This window comes from Cololabis saira, chromosome 8 (genome assembly GCF_033807715.1).
Source record: "Cololabis saira isolate AMF1-May2022 chromosome 8, fColSai1.1, whole genome shotgun sequence".
In the NCBI taxonomy this organism is placed as follows: Eukaryota; Metazoa; Chordata; class Actinopteri; order Beloniformes; family Belonidae; genus Cololabis; species Cololabis saira.
Window position 1 is genome coordinate 1167747 of NC_084594.1, and position 19306 is coordinate 1187052.

General features: G+C 45.3%; 1 protein-coding gene across 3 annotated transcripts; it reads left to right on the top strand.

The window, feature by feature from the left end:
- Positions 1-596: 596 nt before the first annotated feature.
- sdc4 (syndecan 4) lies at positions 597-18327 on the top strand. 3 transcript variants are annotated; one of them, XM_061728329.1, is made up of 6 exons: positions 597-792; positions 15728-15905; positions 16002-16045; positions 16647-16821; positions 18043-18194; positions 18267-18327. In XM_061728329.1, the coding sequence occupies exons 1-5, from the start codon at positions 739-741 to the stop codon at positions 18192-18194; spliced, it is 603 nt and encodes a 200-aa protein (XP_061584313.1). In that variant the 5' UTR covers positions 597-738; the 3' UTR covers positions 18267-18327. The 3 variants fall into 3 exon arrangements, with proteins under 3 accessions (XP_061584313.1, XP_061584312.1, XP_061584314.1); XM_061728328.1 differs by lacking the exon at positions 18267-18327 and having other exon boundaries at positions 18043-18260; XM_061728330.1 differs by lacking the exon at positions 18267-18327 and having other exon boundaries at positions 598-792; positions 15731-15905; positions 18043-18260.
- The last annotated feature ends 979 nt before the right edge of the window (positions 18328-19306 follow it).

A 19306-nucleotide genomic window follows, 5' to 3' on the forward strand; every position in this document is an offset into this window, starting at 1 on the left:
ACCACTTTATTCTCATAATATTACGACTTTATTCTCGTAATATTACAACTTTATTCTCATAATATTACCACTTTATTCTCATAATATTACGACTTTATTCTCGTAATATTACAACTTTATTCTCATAATATTACCACTTTATTCTCATAATATTACCACTTTATTCTCGTAATATTACAACTTTATTCTCATAATATTACGACTTTATTCTCATATTACAACTTTATTCTCATGATATTACAACTGTATTCTCATAATATTACGACTTTATTCTCGTAATTTCCAATTGTTTTTTTGTCTTAGTTTACTCCATCGTAAAATTCCTACTAGGAACTCAGAAATTCCTACTTCTGAACACAAACTAGGGCAAACTATTCTTGTCTTTTATTAAAACGGTGCCTTTTCCACTTCACTCCTGTAGCAACCAAACAAACAACCAAACATTCCTCCTCACGTCTGTGTTTGTCTGTGACGTAACGCCGGACTTTTTCCCGGAAGGGGGCCCGAGCGGCGGCTTCGTGACGTCAGCGCGCCCTCTGATTGGTCGAGGAGGGGAACCACGTGAGCTATAAAGCCTCCGAGCAGGCGGATCCGCGGCTCATTCCGTTGAGACGCAGCCGCCGAGCAGAGCTCTAACCCGGACACTGAAGGACCAGAGCGGACCCCCCTACACGGAACCCCCCCCAGCCACGCTTCTTTACCCCGACCAGCCGCCCACAGCCCCCCGGGAGGACAGCCATGATCCGCCTGAGCCTCGCGTTCCTGCTGGCCGCCTCCGTCTGCGCCGAGTCGGTAAGTTGTTGTGGAAGTTTTGGGGGAAACTGCGCTGAAAGTTACCGAGCGAGCAGCGAGTCTGGCGGGGACTAGAGCCGGCCCGGGCCCCGGTCCCCGGCCCGGGGGCCCGGAGGAGCCGGGGGTGGGGGTCGGGGCCGCTGCGGGTCGGTGGTTCGATTCCGTCCCGAGTCTCGGTCGGAATTCCTCCGCCGGGGCCCCGGCAGGGGGGCCCGCGCCGGCCGGCCGGCCGGGGGCCGCGGCCCGGGGACCGGCGGGGCCCCGGCAGGGGGGGCCGTCGCTGCTCGGCCCGCTCGACCCGGGGTTCTGCCAACTTCTGCTGCTTTGACAAAAAATACTAATAATGGTTTAATACCTTTTTATAGAGCTACGATTTTACTGTGTTTTACTCCCTAAACCACTTCCTTGTCTCTTGGCAGGCCGTTATTGTAAATAAGAATGTTATTAATGACCCCAATGACTGAATTAATAGCAAATACAGCCATAGAATAGTTTTTTTTCTCTTTATCGTATAATGTTCACCAAGTTTAATGCAATTCATGTCATGGGTGGTTGTATTTTGAAGGATCAAATACTCAACATCCCATATTATCAATTTTACATCCTGCAATAAATGATGCAAACTTTGAAAATCGACTGCGCATGCGCAGAACCGCAAAGTAGCATTTCTCGGCAGGTAGCAGAAATTGGCAGAACACCGGTAGTCCTGGTTTCAGTTCTACTAGTCCTGGTTTCTACTAGTCCTGGTTTCAGTTTTAGTAGTATTTTATTTGGTCGATCAGTTTCCATTGATAAATACGGTACATTTAATTTCCTTTTGTAGGGAAGAAATAATAAAAGAAGTAAGGAATAACTCGCCCAAAAGGCTGAAGCCTGAGCTTATTGTGCCTTCACTTTTTGACTTGGTTTACTTCATAGTTGATACTAAAACAACAAGGACAAACAATCTACAACAACAAAAAACAGCAAAGTAAACACACAAGGAAGACAAGAAGGAAAACAAACGTAAATATGAAGAAAAATCAAGTAAGAAACAAACAGATCTCAGAAAAAAAACTAACAGAGAAAGTTAATAATCAACAACAACAATCTCTAAGAGTGAAAACAAAAGGAAACTAAAGACCAATCATTACATGTTTTGGTATATAAATATTATTATTACAACAACAATTCTTATTATTGTAATTGTTTCATATAGTATGGAGCATAATGTGTGTGTGTGTGTGTGTATGTATATATATATATATATATATATATATATATATATATAATTAGTTTTGTATCACACTAATGTTCTGTATCTTTCGATTATATTGGATTTATACATTGTTTCAAATGTATTTGTTGAACTACAGTTTAATTCATTATTTAGGCTGTTCCATATTTTAACTCCTGTAACCGATATACATCTTTCTTTAGTATTTATCCTAGTTTTAGTTCTATTATATACATCTTTCTTTTGTGTTTATCCTAGTTTTAGTTCTATTATACATCTTTCTTTAGTATTTATCCTAGTTTTAGTTCTATTATATCCAGGGCTGCACATAATTATTTAGGTCTGGTGCTCACAGGAGCCCCTGGATATGTGACTTGGGGCTCCAAAAACGCGGTGACCCGTCTCTCCGGATCGATAAAAGAGGGATGCAGGAATAAGTTATAGGCAAAACGATATTTATTCACTTATAAAGATGAATTAACAAATGATGGTGCGTGTTAGTCTGTAGAGTCAGTATAAAAGCATATTTTGCACCTAGGGTTGTCAACTTTCAGAAATAGAAATAAAGGACGCCCCGATTTCAGCAGCGCAGGAGCCAAAAAAAAAGCCCCAAAACTTCTAAACTGCATAAAAATGTGTTTATTTTATATGAAAAAACGTGTTCTTTAATAGCATTGAACTTGCATGACTGTACAGACAGCCAACCATATAGCAGCTGAAATATCCTCCTATGCTACGTATGTCCACATCAGCCAAGGTGTAGAATATAGCTACAGGTGAAGAATTTGGTGTAAAAGTTAACTTATTTCAATAATTCAACTAGAATATGGTGTAAAAGTTAATTTATTTCAATAATTCAACTAGAATATGGTGTAAAAGTTAACTTATTTCAATAATTCAACTAGAATATGGTGTAAAAGTTAATTTATTTCAATAATTCAACTAGAATATGGTGTAAAAGTTAATCTATTTCAAAACTCAACTAGAATTTTGTGTAAAAGTTAACTTATTTCAATAATTCAACTAGAATATGGTGTAAAAGTTAATTTATTTCAATAATTCAACTATAATATGGTGTAAAAGTTAATTTATTTGAATAATTCAACTAGAATATGGTGTAAAAGTTAATTTATTTCAAAACTCAACTAGAATTTGGTGTAAAAGTTAATTTATTTGAATAATTCAACTAGAATTTGGTGTAAAAGTTAATTTATTTCAATAATTCAACTTAAAAGGTGAAACTAATATATTACCTAGTCTTATTACATGCAAAGCAAGATATGTTGAACCTTTTATTTGTTATAATTTTGATGATGGAATTGTTTATTGATTTCATAGAATGTTCTCTAATTTATTTTTTATTTGGGGTTTTCATAAACTGAGCCATAATCAGAGAGCAGCGTCTTGCTGGTGCAGGTAACTGCTGCACGCAGTGACGGACACTGGCTGATTTATGGTTCCGCGTTGCACCAACGCAGAGCTTACGGGGTAGGATACGCGGGAGCGCGAACGTACGGTACGCGTCGCCGCGTAACATCATGCAGCCACTTCTCGGCGAACACACGTTTCCTGTTTCTATCCACGGGTAGTGGTTCAGTTTGGCGTCTCTTTGTAGTTGGTGGTGGTGGAACGCCAAAATAATTACATAATGGCGCTTGCTTCTTGGACATTTTGACGAGACGTGTCGGGGTTTGTTCAGTAAAGCTGATCCTTACCTCTCTTCCTGCAACGAGCATGGAGGGGGAGTAAGGACGCGCTGGGATTGGCCAGTACCAACTTTGAGTGCATCTTTCTTTAGTATTTCTCCTAGTTTAGTTCTATTATACATCTTTCTTTAGTATTTCTCCTAGTTTAGTTCTATTATATGCTTCTTTCTTTAGTATTTCTCCTAGTTTAGTTCTATTATGTGCTTCTTTCTTTAGTATTTCTCCTAGTTTAGTTCTATTATATGCTTCTTTTTTTAGTATTTCTCCTAGTTTAGTTCTATTATATGCTTCTTTCTTTAGTATTTCTCCTAGTTTAGTTCTATTATATGCTTCTTTCTTTAGTATTGATCCTAGTATTGGTTCTATAAGCCAGCCTCTCTAGCTGGAACAGACTCTGAATACCTGATGAAAGGAGATACTTGTGTCTTAGACATTAGGAGTGCAGTGTTTGATTCAACTATATCAATTAATTTTAAGGATTTGAGGTCAATAAACAGTGGGTCTGTAGGCGAGTCCTGGTTCCAGTTACTAGAATAGAATAGAAAGCCTTTGTTATCAATGTACATGTACAGTGGAATTAGGCAGCAGCTCCGTCAAAGTGCACACATGCAAAGACTATGTAAGCAAGGAAGCATAAATGTATATATATGTACACACACTATAAACAAGAGTGAATGGGAGGATATAAATGTACATGGATGGGTGGGGGGATATTGCACTTAAATGAATGGAAGAATAATATTGCCCTTGAAATGATGGGAGTATTGCACATAGATAGTAGAATATTGGGACGTTGTGGATAGAAGGTAGAAAATATTACAAAGAAAATATGAGGTAGCTTATTGGTGGAGAAAGTTCACAGCTTTGGGGAAGAAGCTGTCCCTGAATCTTTTAGTACGGGTTCGTAAGGACCTGAAGCTCCTCCCAGAGGACAACAGTCCTGGTTTGTTACTAGTCCTGGTTCCAGTTCTGGTTCTGGTCCTGGTTCCAGTTCTAGTCCTGGTTCCAGTCCTGGTTCCAGTTCTGCTCCAGAACAACAACAAACCGCTCCAGTCTCCATTTTGGGAGGGAAAGCTGCGCCACTTCCTGTTTCCCAAACTAAATGTCTTAATCTCTAAGGAATTTGAGCGGTGGAGGATTTTTCCGTGGGTGGACGTGGGTTCCAGTCCCGGGAGGAGGGGGGGGTTTCTCTCTACCAGTCCCGGGAGGGGGGGGTTTCTCCCTACCAGTCCCGGGAGGGGGGGGTTTCTCCCTACCGGCCTCTGGAGGGGGGGGTTTCTCCCTACCGGCCTCTGGAGGGGGGGGTTTCTCTACCAGTCCCGGGAGGAGGGGGGGTTTCTCTCTACCAGTCCCGGGAGGGGCGTTCTACCGAGTTTCTGCTGCTTTTGTTCCAGTCTGAGTGTTGGGGATTATCTGGGGCTGGATCTCCTGCAGTCTGTCTGTGTGTGTGTGTGTGTGTTGAGTAAGAGAGGGAGAGGAGGAGAGGAGGGGGAACTTTACATTCTCTCTAGACCTTTGTGACGTTTCTAGTTGTAGTTCTGCTGAAGTTTCCAAATATGGTGAATAATAAGGTCCTGGAGACCTGGAGACCGGCTCCTGGTTTACTCTGATCCAGATCCACCTGGAACCTGGAGAGCAGGTCCTGGTCTACTCTGATCCAGATCCACCTGGAACCTGGAGACCGGGTCCTGGTCTACTCTGATCCAGATGTTGGTGGGACTGATTCCTGCAGGTGTTGAGAGACGGGTAGATGATGACATCATCACCTGAGTCTCAGAGTAATCAATCACTGTGCAATAGGGGTGTAACGGTACACAAACATCTGGGTTCGGTACGTACCTCGGTTTGGAGGTCACGGTTCGGTTCATTTTCGGTACAGTAAGAAAACAAAATGCAAAATATAAACGTGCTAGTTATTTATTACACACACACAACATAACATTGGCTCAGACTTAAAAAAAAAATTCTCCCTGATGTGCAAAATTGAACAGTTGCAACACTGAACAGTTTAAAGTTGTTGCTCAGATTAAATAACATTTATAACCCTGCGTTCACACTGAAAGCGTCAGCGCCTGCAGCGGGGCGGGGGTGGGCGGGGCTAAAGCTGCAGCGGGGCGGGGGTGGGCGGGGCTAAAGCTGCAGCGGGGCGGGGGTGGGCGGGGCTAAAGCTGCAGCGGGGCGGGGGTGGGCGGGGCTAAAGCTGCAGCGGGGCGGGGGTGGGCGGGGCTAAAGCTGCAGCGGGGCGGGGTGGGCGGGGCTAAAGCTGCAGCGGGCGGGGGTGGGCGGGGCTAAAGCTGCTGCAGAACTGGAGGGAACAGTGGGAACAGCCTACACATATAGCTGCACATCTTCAGTTTCCTATTTCACCATAGATCACACTTTGGGACGCCTTCTTTATATTCTAGCGTTATTTCCGCGTAGATAAGAGTGAGTTTGATCCTTAACAAGTTTGGATCAACATCAACCCAGCGAGCCCTTGTTCCCGGTGGCTGATTTATGGTTCCACGTCACACCAACGCAGAACCGACGGCGTAGGGTACGCGGCGACGCACACCGTACCGCGACCCTACGCCGTCGGCTACGCCGTCGATTTAACGCGGAACCGTAATTCAGGCGAAGCTGCAGTCTGTCTGCGCTGATACAGACACACCGGGTCGGAGCGGATTTGGTCGGCTAAAACTGTTGCTTGTTGTTTCTCTGTGTGAGCACAACTGCATGTGCAGCTGCAGCAGCGCTCTGCTCCACAACGTGCGTCCTCTACTTAATATGTCCGTGTGGAAACTCGTTCGGTACGCCTCCGTTCCGAACCGAACACGCTATACCGAACGGTTCAATACAAATACGTGTACCGTTACACCCCTACTGTGCAATAATATTAACAATAATAATAACCAGGGCTGGGGATGGAGTCAAATGTCAAGAACTGATTCCATTCTGATTCTTAAGGAGCTTCCACCTCTGTCCCGTTTGGAGCAGTTGTTCCGGAACAGGGAGCGTTTCCCCCTAAAGATTGGACCGTTTGGTACATGTGAACACAGCAATCAAGCTCGGAAACGGCACAAAACAAGCGAGCCGAGATCTCCTGGGAGAGGTTCGGGTTAGATTCTCGGCCCGATTCCATCCCAGACCTGAAACGGTTCATTTTTTTATTTGTAGTGAGAACTCCGCTCTGCGCCGGTAGAACATACGTGAATGGGTAAAGCCTGAATTATGGTTACACCAACGCAGAGTCTACGCCGTAGGCTCTGCGTTGGTGTAACGCGGAACCATAAATCAGCCTGCGGTCTGCGCTGAAAGGGGCCGGTTGTTTATCCCGGGGTACGGAAGAGGAAACTCCTTCCACGTTCATTTGACCAATCAGAGAACAGCTGGTTCATGGCGTTTGTTAACAGCTTTGAAACGGACGTTTGCCTTGTGAACACAAACCCCACAAACAAGAAACGGAACAACTGTATCGATTTAACCCCTGAATCGGAACAAAACAAACGAAAGCAGTCTTAAGAATCAGAATCGATTATCAGGATTTGATTCGATCCAATTTGATTCCGATATTGATTTGGGTTAGTGTTAATAAAACAGTTTTTTCAGCTGTTGCATGAATGATATGACTGTAGTTCTGCAACATATTAATACTAGTATTATTGAGATTGAACAGCAAGTATTGCAGCTAATGATGCTGTAAGGACCAATCAGCTCCCAGAATGCTGATAGAACTGAAACAGAAACATCGTGGGTCAGAATTACCAAACAGATCCAGGAGGAAACAGAGACGGAGGGAATCGCTTTTTTTTTTTTCCATTTTCGGTCTATTTCAGTTTTTAATTTGAGAATTTGGGTTTGAGCATTTTATGCAAATGTAACCCCAATATAAAGTAATGAAATACAGACAATTTATGCAATTATAACTGAAAACTTTAATGTTTTCATACCTTTAAACATATTTAAAGGCAAAAACATGGGACCAGTTATTCTTGTGTCCAACAAAACATTCCTTTTTTGGGCATGAACAAAAAATACCAAAAGTTGTAATGTAATGTAAAAAAAAAAAATCAATCTTTAGACATACTAATCGATTTTTTTTCTTTCTTTTTTTTTTTTTTAAGAAATGAATGAGAATCAATTTAGAATCGGAAAATCGATTATTTATTTTTTCCCAACACAGGCCAGGGCTTAAAGTAAAATACAAGATGGAATATGATTTAAATTTTTCCCAACAGGCATAACTGTAACAATGCACCTTTCAATAACCACGTCTACCTCATTCTGCTGCACCTTTCACTTTTTAATTGTATATATATTGTATATATATATATATATATATGTTAATAAGAGCCACATTTGTTTATTTACTGTACAGTCAGTACGTTTACACGCAGCAAAGAAATGGGATTTCTGAAGTATCAGATAAACATCCAGAATCCAATCACTTGTCTTAGGCCCCGTTTCCTCGTGTCAAAGACGGTGGTGTTTTCATGCGTTTTGTTCGTTCGTTTACACGAAAACGAAGCTCAAAGTCTCCAAAAACCATCATTTCTGAAAACTCCGGCCAAAGTGTAGATTTTTCAAACCTCCGTCTTCACGTTTGCTTGTAAACGGAGAGAAACGGACATTTATTCTTCAGAACGTCACATTATGAGACAGAAACGTCACCAGCGTCATGAGTGACACCTGTGGTTACAATTAGTTTGTAACCGTCAATATTTTCTAGTATTTTACCTGTTTTATATTCTAAAGTCACACTTAAAAGTAACTCCACTTCTCTGTCACTCCAAACCAAAGACTCTGGTTCATCTTGGAAGTAACTGGAAGTTACTCGTGTCATTTGTTGATGTTTTTTCCAGGATTGTGATTGGCTAGCATGACTTTATCTTCTCGTTACACTGCCCCCTGTAGGTTTGGCTGCTCATAGCACCTTAACAGCTATTTATGCAGGTTCCTGGAAATGATGGTATTTTTATAAACGTAGAGGGGGAAATATCCGTTTTTGTAAATACCCGGCTACGTGGAAACGTGGCCTCAGTTTACCTGCTGTTCAGAGAATGGGATAAATGTCCAGAGCATGGCTGACTCCGTGGCGCTGGTGGCGCTGTAACCATGGTAACCATTTGTAACCATTTCAACAAAGAGCCACTTCCAGTTGACGGTTGTTTTGTTTGGCGCCATGTTTTGGGAGAAAATCGATTTAAGGCTCAAAAGTGGTCGGCTGCACCAAAATGAATCACACACTCACACTCGCATTTGCTATAATGATATATGAACCTTTATTACCAGCCAGAAAAACAAGCATTTGCATAAAAGACACACACACAATTACTCTTTTTGCTAGGACAAGGTGTCAAGTTATCCCCCACAAATGGCAGAGCAATATTACACACACACACAATTACAAAGGGCCAAGGCCTCATACTCTTACCTCGACACAAGAGACTGGAGAGCCGAACAGTCCTGGCAGAGTAGGCCAAAAAAACCCCCGCTGGGCGTCGTGCACTAGACCCGCAGCAGACTCTGACCCGGACTTCCGGCTGTCCCGTCTTTATACCTTTTTACTCAGCACCTTGCAGAGGGGGGGGCCCCATTCGTCTCGTCTCACACGGGAGCAAAATCCCGTGTGAACTAGCTCCTCTTTCACAGTTTACATTTGTCATAATAAACAGCGAGTGCATGGCTGATTAAAGCTGTGTTTTGGGAATTCAGGGCATTTCAGGACACAAAATTAATTTTTCTCCCTTCATGCAACGTTACGCCTTCCATATATTTTTCCACTTTATTTTGATCTGCTCCGGTTCCTGATGAAGCTTCTGCATCTCTTTCGCAATCTTTTTAAAAGGTGTTTAAATAATTATTTAACACTCTTTTCACTTCCGGGTGAAGGAAGGAAGGAAGCGCCCCAGAGGAAATTCTCGAGCATGCGCAGACTGCAATACCCGATGTCTCCGTAAACATGGCGTTAAAATTCCCACTGTGAACGAATTATCTAGGTGTTGCTATCCGATCATTAAATGTCATAAAATAGGTCCGAAATAGATTGGATCGAGGTGTTTACACTAGGGATGGGCGGTATGGACTAAAAAATGTATCACGATAATTTCTGGCATTTATCCCGATAACAATTAGAATGTCGATTTAAAAAAAAAAAAAAACAAAAAAAAAACAATTCAACTCCATCTTTGTAAATATAAATCTATCACCACATTCAGTCTTTGGAGCCAAATCACTGCTCTAAAAGATACTAAACTACACCAATTACATTGAATTGATAAAAACCAATTAGTACACCTGTACTGCAAAACACGGTCAGTGATGACGTCTTCTAATATAAATAAAATGTGCAAATTAACCTGTGGTTGGAACATGCCAAAAATGAGATACTAGTGCATTTTTTTTTTCGTAATAGTCAAACGTTATATCAAACTGTAACAACCATTTCCTGCTGTTTCTGCAGACTCTGCACATAATAGATGATGTTTGCTCCTCGTCTCTTTTTAAATCCAAACCAGTTCCAGATAACGGAGCTGGAGCCTCGTTTAACAACGAGCTCCTCGCTCTCAGAGCCGCCTTCCGCCATGTTTGTTACACAAAAACATCATCAACGGGAATTTATCGTTTTTACCGTGAGATACAAATTCTTACCGTGGGGAATTTTTTTTGACGGTTTATCGTGAACGGTAAAATATCACCCATTCCTAGTTTACATGCAGTTTAAAAGTCCGAACGACGTTTTATACGATCAGAAACCCGAGTGAACTGCTGCTTGTAACCGTACTGAGTGAAAGTAAAGAGTTAAATTCCCCGTTTGACCTGATTCAAACCCATAAACCTGGTAGTGAAGACGCTGACGACATTCCGGCTTCACTTTCCGTCTCACTCCCTGGTCCTGCTGGAATGTGACCTCTGGCCATCCCGCCGGCCCCGGGGGGTTTCACACTTGGAGGGGTCTGAATGCCCCCCCACCCGGGCCTGGCCCCCCCACCCCTGGGTGGTGTCCCCCCCCCACCCGGACACACCTACAGCTTTCCCACCAGGCCGGTTCCTAAATGAGCTCCAGATTCTGCCGCCCGGCCCGGCTTTTCTTCTCCCGCCCCGTCCTTTGATGCTCCTCTGAGCCGTAAACCCCCCCGGCCGGCCCGGCCCCCCCTAACCCCGGCCTTTCTTCTCCTCCGGGTCATTATGGATGTTCGGGGGCTCCAGCTAATCAATAACAATGTTCCTCCCGCCCCACAAAGGCCCAGGCAGCCCAGGCACGACTGGAATGTTTTTATCTGGACGGGCTGGTTGGGCCGGGATCCTCCGGACCGCCGTGGAGGGGGGGGGGGATCTGCTGGACCACTTACCACAAAACATTAATATTAAATTAGTTCTTCATGCTTTAATGTGTTTTCAGTGGAAATCATTAGTTTTATAACAAACACAGCTGGGCGACTATTTAACCTCTCGTCTGCTGCCGTTGGAACCTGGAACAATCACTACCGTCCCATAAGCTCCTTAATGGACACAGTGTTGATTCTCCAGTAACGAGGACGGACCTGAGATACGACTCAGCAACGGGAGATATTCTAGTCCGCTCAGCTCCGCTTTCATTAACACCTCCTTGTGCCGTTTCTCCGGTTTCTTTTTATTTTATTTTCTCTCCTCTTCTGCATCCCAGTCATCAAAATTGTTAAATTCACCAAATAAATTAAAAGAAATGACCAAATCCCTCATGTCTCCGTCATTCTCTGAATCTCCGTTGCCGTGGTTACCACCTGGCAGGTGATTCAGTAATGATATTGAAGTTATCAGGCAATTTGACCCAACTTGTTTTCTAGGTAGAGATTATAAGTGATAACCTAAACCTGCAGCCAATCAGAATGGAGTATTCACACAGACCGGGGTGTAATGCGGTTTATCAGGAACCTCCAGCCCGGTCCGTCTGCCTGGTCCTGGTTCTGGTCTTGGTCCCGGTCCCGGTTCCCGGTGGAATGCGGTCGGTGTTCTGCCAAATGATCCTACCCGTGGAATGTCCTACTTTGCGTCAACAGCACCGTTGCCTTGACAGAAACAACAGGACATCGTCCTGATCAGCTGTAGATGAAGAAATGCCCCAATCACAATTCCAGCTTCCTTTATCAAGGCTGCTGATCTTCTACTGCATCTGCATTTTACCCCCAACTACTTTACCCCAGCCCTCGTATCCACTCGTATGCACCTTAACCTTTTTTATTTTTTTTATATTATTTATATTTCTTATATTTCTTATTGTTTGTACTACTGTTATTTGTCTTGCACTGGAGAGGTGATGCTGCTTCAAATCTCACTGTACCCAGGTACACTCACAATAAAGTATTCTTCTTATCCACTCCTATCCCCTCGTATCCACTTTTATGCACAGGTTGATTTCTCAAAGAGACTACTGCTGCATTCAGATGAATCTGAAAATCTGATGATTATGAAACTTTGCATAAACATTTTCTTTATGATACTTCCTGGGAATGTGCATTTTAATTCTTTTCAAAAAGAAATTAGTGATTTAAAAAAATAGATATATGTAGTTTGTAAATGTATTGAAACACAACAAGGTGAGATACAGACAGTTCTATCCACATATGTGTTTGTGACAGCGTGATCTGACGGGGGATTTTCATCTGCCAAATCCTGCTACCTGGTATCTATGAGCTGATTTTCATCTGCCAAATCCTGCTACCTGGTATCTATGAGCTGATTTTCATCTGCCAAATCCTGCTACCTGGTATCTATGAGCTTCCACATAGATATGATCAGGTAGGAGGATTGGACACCTGCAGAACAGCGGTTCTGGTCCCAGCAGCGTCATTAGCCAGTAAACGGTTCAGATGTGTTTCAGGGAGAAGAAAGGAGGATAAATAGTTCTAGAAGGATGTAGTAATAATAATAATAATAATAATAATAATAATGGCTGCTGCTGTAAAACCCTCTGGGCCCAGGAATGTTGGAACCAGGCCGGGCTTTTATCCTGGACCGGGCCCGGTCTCCCCGTCTAGAACCAGAGGTCTGCCGGGAACCGGATCGGTCCGACCCGGCTCCTGGTTCCACCGGGAACCGGATCGGTCGGACCCGGCTCCTGGTTCCACCGGGAACCGGATCGGTCCGACCCGGCTCCTGGTTCCACCAGGAACCGTCCCAGAGGAGGTTAAACGACAATAAACGGCTTTTCTCTCGGAGGTCAAGACGCCACAAAGACCTGGAAACACATTCCTGCCCCCCCCCCCCACTCCCCCTCTCCCAGGACCCCCCACCCGGGGCCCCGCCCCCCCAGGACCGGGCCCCCCTCTCCTGGGCCCGACCCCCTCCCAGGCCCCCCCCCCCCCCCCTGAATGGACCAGATGCCCCCATGTCTCCGGGGCAGATGGGGGATTGTTGGTCCCCGGTTCGTTTCCTCGTCACTGATCCTCCGCCACAGACTACGTTTCCATCAGTCAATAACCCTTTTAAAACCGGAATATCAGCAATAACCCGGACTAATAACCCCCTTGTGTAACCAGAATTTGCTCATATTCCGATTTTTAAAACCCCTAAATGACCCCTGGGTTACTCCTTTTCTAACTGAATATTCGGTCATGTTTAGCCTAACAGGATTTCCCCGTCAGGAGGAACAGGAAGGTCTTGGCATGCAGAGTTTGACTGATTTAAAAAAAAAAAAATGAAAAGATGAGTAATTTTAAAGTTTACATTTAAATATGTGTTGCTAGGCTACAGGATATTGTCAGTTTGAGTCAACTGAGTTCAGTGCAGTGTGTTTCACTCGCCGGAACACCGACATTGTATCACCGACTTCAAGATGGAGAAAAAATCTGTAGAAGATGATTTGGCCGATAAAGGACTGAAAATGAAATGACACTGGGCATGGATGGAAGAAACGGGCGGAGACGGCAGGTGTTTCGGTAGCTGCGGCCAGAAGAGCCAGCTTTTGCTCTGCTCTAAAAAGCTACCGTCCGTACGCCAGTAGCGGGAAAGTTGTACCTCCCACGAAGGTGATGCCGCTCATAGAGCTGCTGTCTCTTCAGCACAGCTGACGTACCGGCACACACGGCCCACCGGGTTTGTGATGCTACACCCGTCTGTGCTCGTTCATTGCTGAACATGTTTCCTTCTCTATTGCTCAACCACTTGTAAATCTATGTAAAAAAAATAGCTGTTGATAAAAAAGCCTTGACGAATCTGACCCTTTCTAATCAGCATGCCGGTTATATGAACACACACGGCACCAGAGTTTATAAAAACGTCTGTCAGAGAAGCTCAAAGTGTTTTCATTAAACGTTGCTGAATCCGCCAGCCAGAGCAAAAGCCAGGACCAGATTCTGAAAGTATTTTTGGCTTTTTGATGCCGATACGGCCAGACCAACATCTGGGGAGCAGAAAAGTGAATGTTGCCAACGCTTCAGCATTTCTGCAAGTCACAGGTTTTCTACTGGACAATTGTGCCGTTATGAGAGAGGACTGGACTGGAACCAGCAACCTCCTCCTCTGGGCCTTCTATTGTTCAGCTGTTGCACTGGAGGTGTTTAGCAAATTAAAAGATAAATAAATAGTGGGCGGTATGGATGGATGGATGGATGGAACAGTACAGTCTTTTACTGAATTATTATTGCTCAGGCTTTTTATTTATTCCGTATAAACTTCGGCACGTAACTAGTCCCGCAGCTTTGATAAAACGCGAAAAGTAAAAACGTAGAAACGTGCGCCTTAAGCGGAAATCGAGTGGTATGACTTATTAGCGATTGGTGCGCACGTTTTTGCGCAACGTGCACTTTTGGCGCCATCCGGAACGCATTGGGAGAACTTTGGGGCCTCACCACTCGCACACCGTTACTGGAAAAATTCTGAACCGATTTAGAAAGTTGTAGGCCCTGAATTTAACTACAGTTCTGTGGATTTTCAGAGCAATCGCACACATAGTTTTCACATGTGCAAAAACATTTCCAAATTTCCAAACTAATGGGGAGATTTTCCCATGTAAGTGTATGGCGCGGAATGTCACACTGTGGATGGGAGGAGGTAAAAAAAGAAGCCAATATTCACCTTTTTTCTGAGTCACCTAACTTTCTCATACCTGCACGTAGAAATGTCATTCAAACTTCAAAACTCTTCTCTTTAAAACACCAAACAGTTTTTTCCTAAGATGTACACTTTTCAAGATATGAGAACACAAGCGAGGACTGGAAATCACTTTTTCGTCAAATCTAGAGTGGCAAAAACAGTAAAAAATAACCTGAATTGTTATTTGTAACTCGAGCTCACGACCAAACCGTAAAAAGCAGACAAATAATTTTTGGTCAGAATGTAGACATAGGTGTTGGGATTCATAAAATGTGACTTTGACAGGCGGGGTAAGCACAAAATTTAAACGGGAAGGCTAAAGCGGCGCCAATACCTGTCTCTGTCTCCATTGACTGTAATGTAATCAAACGTTTTCTTCAAAGGAATCTCACTCTGTCTTCGCACTGAGCTTACTCAATCATTTTAAGGAATATCTGAATAAAATTAAGATTGTCAGAATCTGCCGGGTTCTGTGTCTCTCACAATGTTTTCGTTTTTCTGCTACGAGCTACGGTTTGATCAGAAATCGGAGTGATTTGAGACCTTGTCAGATGGCAAAATCTGTGTTTTTCTCACAGCCAAACCGGAAGGTTCTATGTCGAGGTTCTTGTTGCCGGGGTAACCAGAATTCAGCTGCTGACTCATTCAGCCAGAACTGGTCACATGACTCAAATCTGATCCCTGACCTTTGACCTTAGCGGACCCCCAGTCCTGCAGCCTGATGGTTCTGGGGGAACAGTAAATACACAGTAAATACCCCCCCAGTAAGTATTAAGAATCTGCCGGCTTCTGTGTCTCTCACGATGTATTAGTTTTTCTGCTGCGAGCTACGGTTTGGTCTAGACCAGTGAACAGGGACCTGGTTGGGTCTGGGGGGGTCGGGTTGGGCTGGTTTGGTTTTGGGTGGACCTGGATCTAGAAGGTTCCTACCCCCCTGAAGATCCGGTCTCTGGTGTCCCAGCAGGTCCGGGAGATGGAGACCTGGATGCCCATGAAGACCACGCAGACGGTCGCCATGGCGACGCGCCATGACGGCGACCTGGAGGCGTCGGGCGACGCCCCCAACAGCTCCGACTTCGCCTTCCGCGACGACGAAGACGACGAGGACGACTACGAGTTCTCGGGGTCCGGAGAAGGAGGTCGGTGTCAGCTACCGCTGGAGAGGGGGGTGGATGGTTGGTTGGTGGACGGTCGGTTAAGGTGCTCCTGACTAACCTTTTACTTTGTGTTTGTAGAGTCGACGGCGAGTCCTGCAGCAGAATCCAGACCCACGGAGAAGGTGAGTCCCCCCCGATGCTAATGCTAACCACCTGGTTCTGACTGATGCTAACTGATGCTAACCACCTGGTTCTGACTGATGCTAACTGATGCTAACCACCTGGTTCTGACTGATGCTAACCACCTGGTTCTGACTGATGCTAACCACCTGGTTCTGACTGATGCTAACTGATGCTAACCACCTGGTTCTGACTGATGCTAACCACCTGGTTCTGACTAACCGATGCTAACTGATGCTAACCACCTGCTTCTGACTGATGCTAACTGATGCCAACCACCTGGTTCTGACTGATGCTAACTGATGCTAACCACCTGGTTCTGACTGATGCTAACTGATGCTAACCACCTGGTTCTGACTGACCGATGCTAACTGATGCTAACCACCTGGTTCTGACTGACCGATGCTAACTGATGCTAACCACCTGGTTCTGACTGATGCTAACCACCTGGTTCTGACTGATGCTAACTGATGCTAACCACCTGGTTCTGACTGATGCTAACCACCTGGTTCTGACTGATGCTAACTGATGCTAACCACCTGGTTCTGACTGATGCTAACCACCTGGTTCTGACTGATGCTAACCACCTGGTTCTCCCTGCAGTCCGACGTGAACGACATCCCTGAGCCGGAGCGGCCGGTGCGACCAACGGCCACCGGGGACGGCGGCGACAATGACATCCTCCGGGTGGAGGAGCCGGTGGAGGAAATGCCGTCCAACGTCCTGATGTCTCACGCCGGAGACGAGAGCATCTTCAACAAGACGGAGGTCCTGGCAGGTCAGTGGACGCTGGTCTCTGTTTATGTAGCTGACGCCGTAGCATTAGCTGTAGCATTAGTGGTGGTAGCCGTAGCATTAGCGGTAATAGTGGTAGCATTAGCGATGGTAGCAGTAGCATTAGCTGTAGTGTTAGTGGTGGTAACATTAGCAGTGGTGGTAGTGTTAGCGGTGTTAGCAGCATGCTAACCTGTTCTCCTCTCTCTCCAGCTCTGATAGCCGGTGGTGGGGCTGGTGTTAGCAGGCGGATCTCTCTCTTAATACCGACCAGTTTTCTTGGTCACAAATATGTTTAAATACGTTTACTATGACTAAAAACCCAAACTTACAACTTATACAGTACAAAGTTCTTCATAGAATACATTATACTGGACAAAGGATGTTCCAGATGGGCTTTGTCACCTCTAATATCTGTTCACAGTGCACAGAGAACACCCCAGATAATTATATGCATGCTTTATGGTTCTGTACACCGGTACAGAGGTTCTGGAAGGAGATTTGTGAGGATTTATCCACATGGATCAACCACAGAATCCCAGTGTGCCCCACGGTATGTATATTAGGTCACCTGGGAGACACTCAAATAGATCCTAATTGGACACACCGGGTTCTCACTGCCTTATGTATCGCAAAGAAATCCAGTTTATGTATCAACCATTTTAGGAATCTTTTATCAGATCATATTAGTAGTGAGATAATGTCTGCCTCCACTGAACAACATTCGGCTGAATTGCACTCTCTGTGGTCCCCGATTATTGGCTTCGTTACCTAGTGGGGGCGGGGGGGGGGTGATCTCGTAGCCCTTGGGGTTGGGGGTCGGCTTGGGGGGTCTGGGGCGCCAGCCTCTGGTGGCCCCTGGGGGGCGGTGGGGGGGGGCCGCGGGGCCCTGTCCCTGGCCGGTGGGGGCCTTGGGGGAAAAAAAAAAAAAAGTGGTGTTAGCAGCATGCTAACCTCCTCTCTCTCAACAGCTCTGATAGCCGGCGGCGTGGTGGGGCTGGTGTTAGCGGTGTTAGCAGCATGCTAACTGTGTCTCCTCTCTCTCTCTGTAACAGCTCTGATAGCCGGCGGCGTGGTGGTGTTGGTGTTAGTGTTAGCGGTGTTAGCAGCATGCTAACTGTGTCTCCTCTCTCTCTCCAGCTCTGATAGCCGGCGGCGTGGTGGGGCTGGTGTTAGTGTTAGCGGTGTTAGCAGCATGCTAACTGTGTCTCCTCTCTCTCTCCAGCTCTGATAGCCGGCGGCGTGGTGGGGCTGGTGTTCGCCGTCCTGCTCATCCTGCTGCTCGTCTACCGCATGAAGAAGAAGGACGAGGGAAGTTACGACCTGGGGAAGAAACCCATCTACAAGAAGGCCCCGACCACGGAGATCTACGCGTAGGCCCCGCCCCCTGACGTCTGGCCCCGCCCCCTGACCTCTGGCCCCGCCCCCACCACGGAGATCTACGCGTAGGCCCCGCCTCCTGGCCCCGCCCTGGCTCTGCCCCCGCCCCCTGACCTCTGGCCCCGCCCCCTGACCTCTGGCCCCGCCCCTGACCTCTGGCCCCGCCCCCCACACACACCCTCACACACTGAACCAGCCAATCAGGGCCCTGCCCCCCCCCCCCTCCCCCCTCAGAGACAGACTGACTCCTCCCCCTCCCCGGCGTCCACTCCCCCACCGACCAATCAGAGGCCTGCAGTGACGCTGCTCGGTACGCCGTCTTTTTGTTTGTTTTAACGGTTTCTGAACGAGAGAAAAACAGAAAAGGACTCTTTCTTCCGGTTAAACACTAACACTGATGTTATTTATTCTCCTCGTCTTCCTCCGACTGCAGCGCCGACTCTGCACGTCCGGAACTAGAAGTTTTATTTTTTCAAAATGGAAGTTATTTTCTAGCTGCTTTTACTTTGAAAGGGCCTAGCCGCCGCATCCTGTTAATAAAAACCATGTTCACTTTTTATCTGAGCAGCTTCTGATGCTCCGCCATGTTTGTCTGGTCCCCCCCACTAGTGGGCGGAGCTTGAGCTAAAGCCACGCCCAGGGGGCGTGTCCCGCCGCACGGATCCGGTTTCCTGACGTCAGAACTCAGAAGGAAGAAATTCTGATTTTAAAAAGCTGGATTTTTGGGGAAAAACAGAACTCAAATCATGAATTCATAGACTCAAAAAAAAATAATCAAGATTTGAGGGATTTTTTTCCAAAATAAAATCTGCCAAATCAAAATTTGAGGGATTTTTTCAAAATAAAATCTGCCAAATCAAGATTTGAGGGATTTTTTTTTCAAAATAAAATCTGCCAAATCAAGATTTGAGGGATTTTTTCAAAATAAAATCTGCCAAATCAAGATTTGAGGGATTTTTTCAAAATAAAATTCAGATTTAAAGAACTCAAATTCCCACTTTATAGATTTAAGACGTTATTTACTGAATTTATTCGTTTATAAATTTGTGAGAAAACCCTGTTTGTGGGTTTTGAGGCGGGACTTTGGCGCCGCCTGGTGGTCTGGAGGA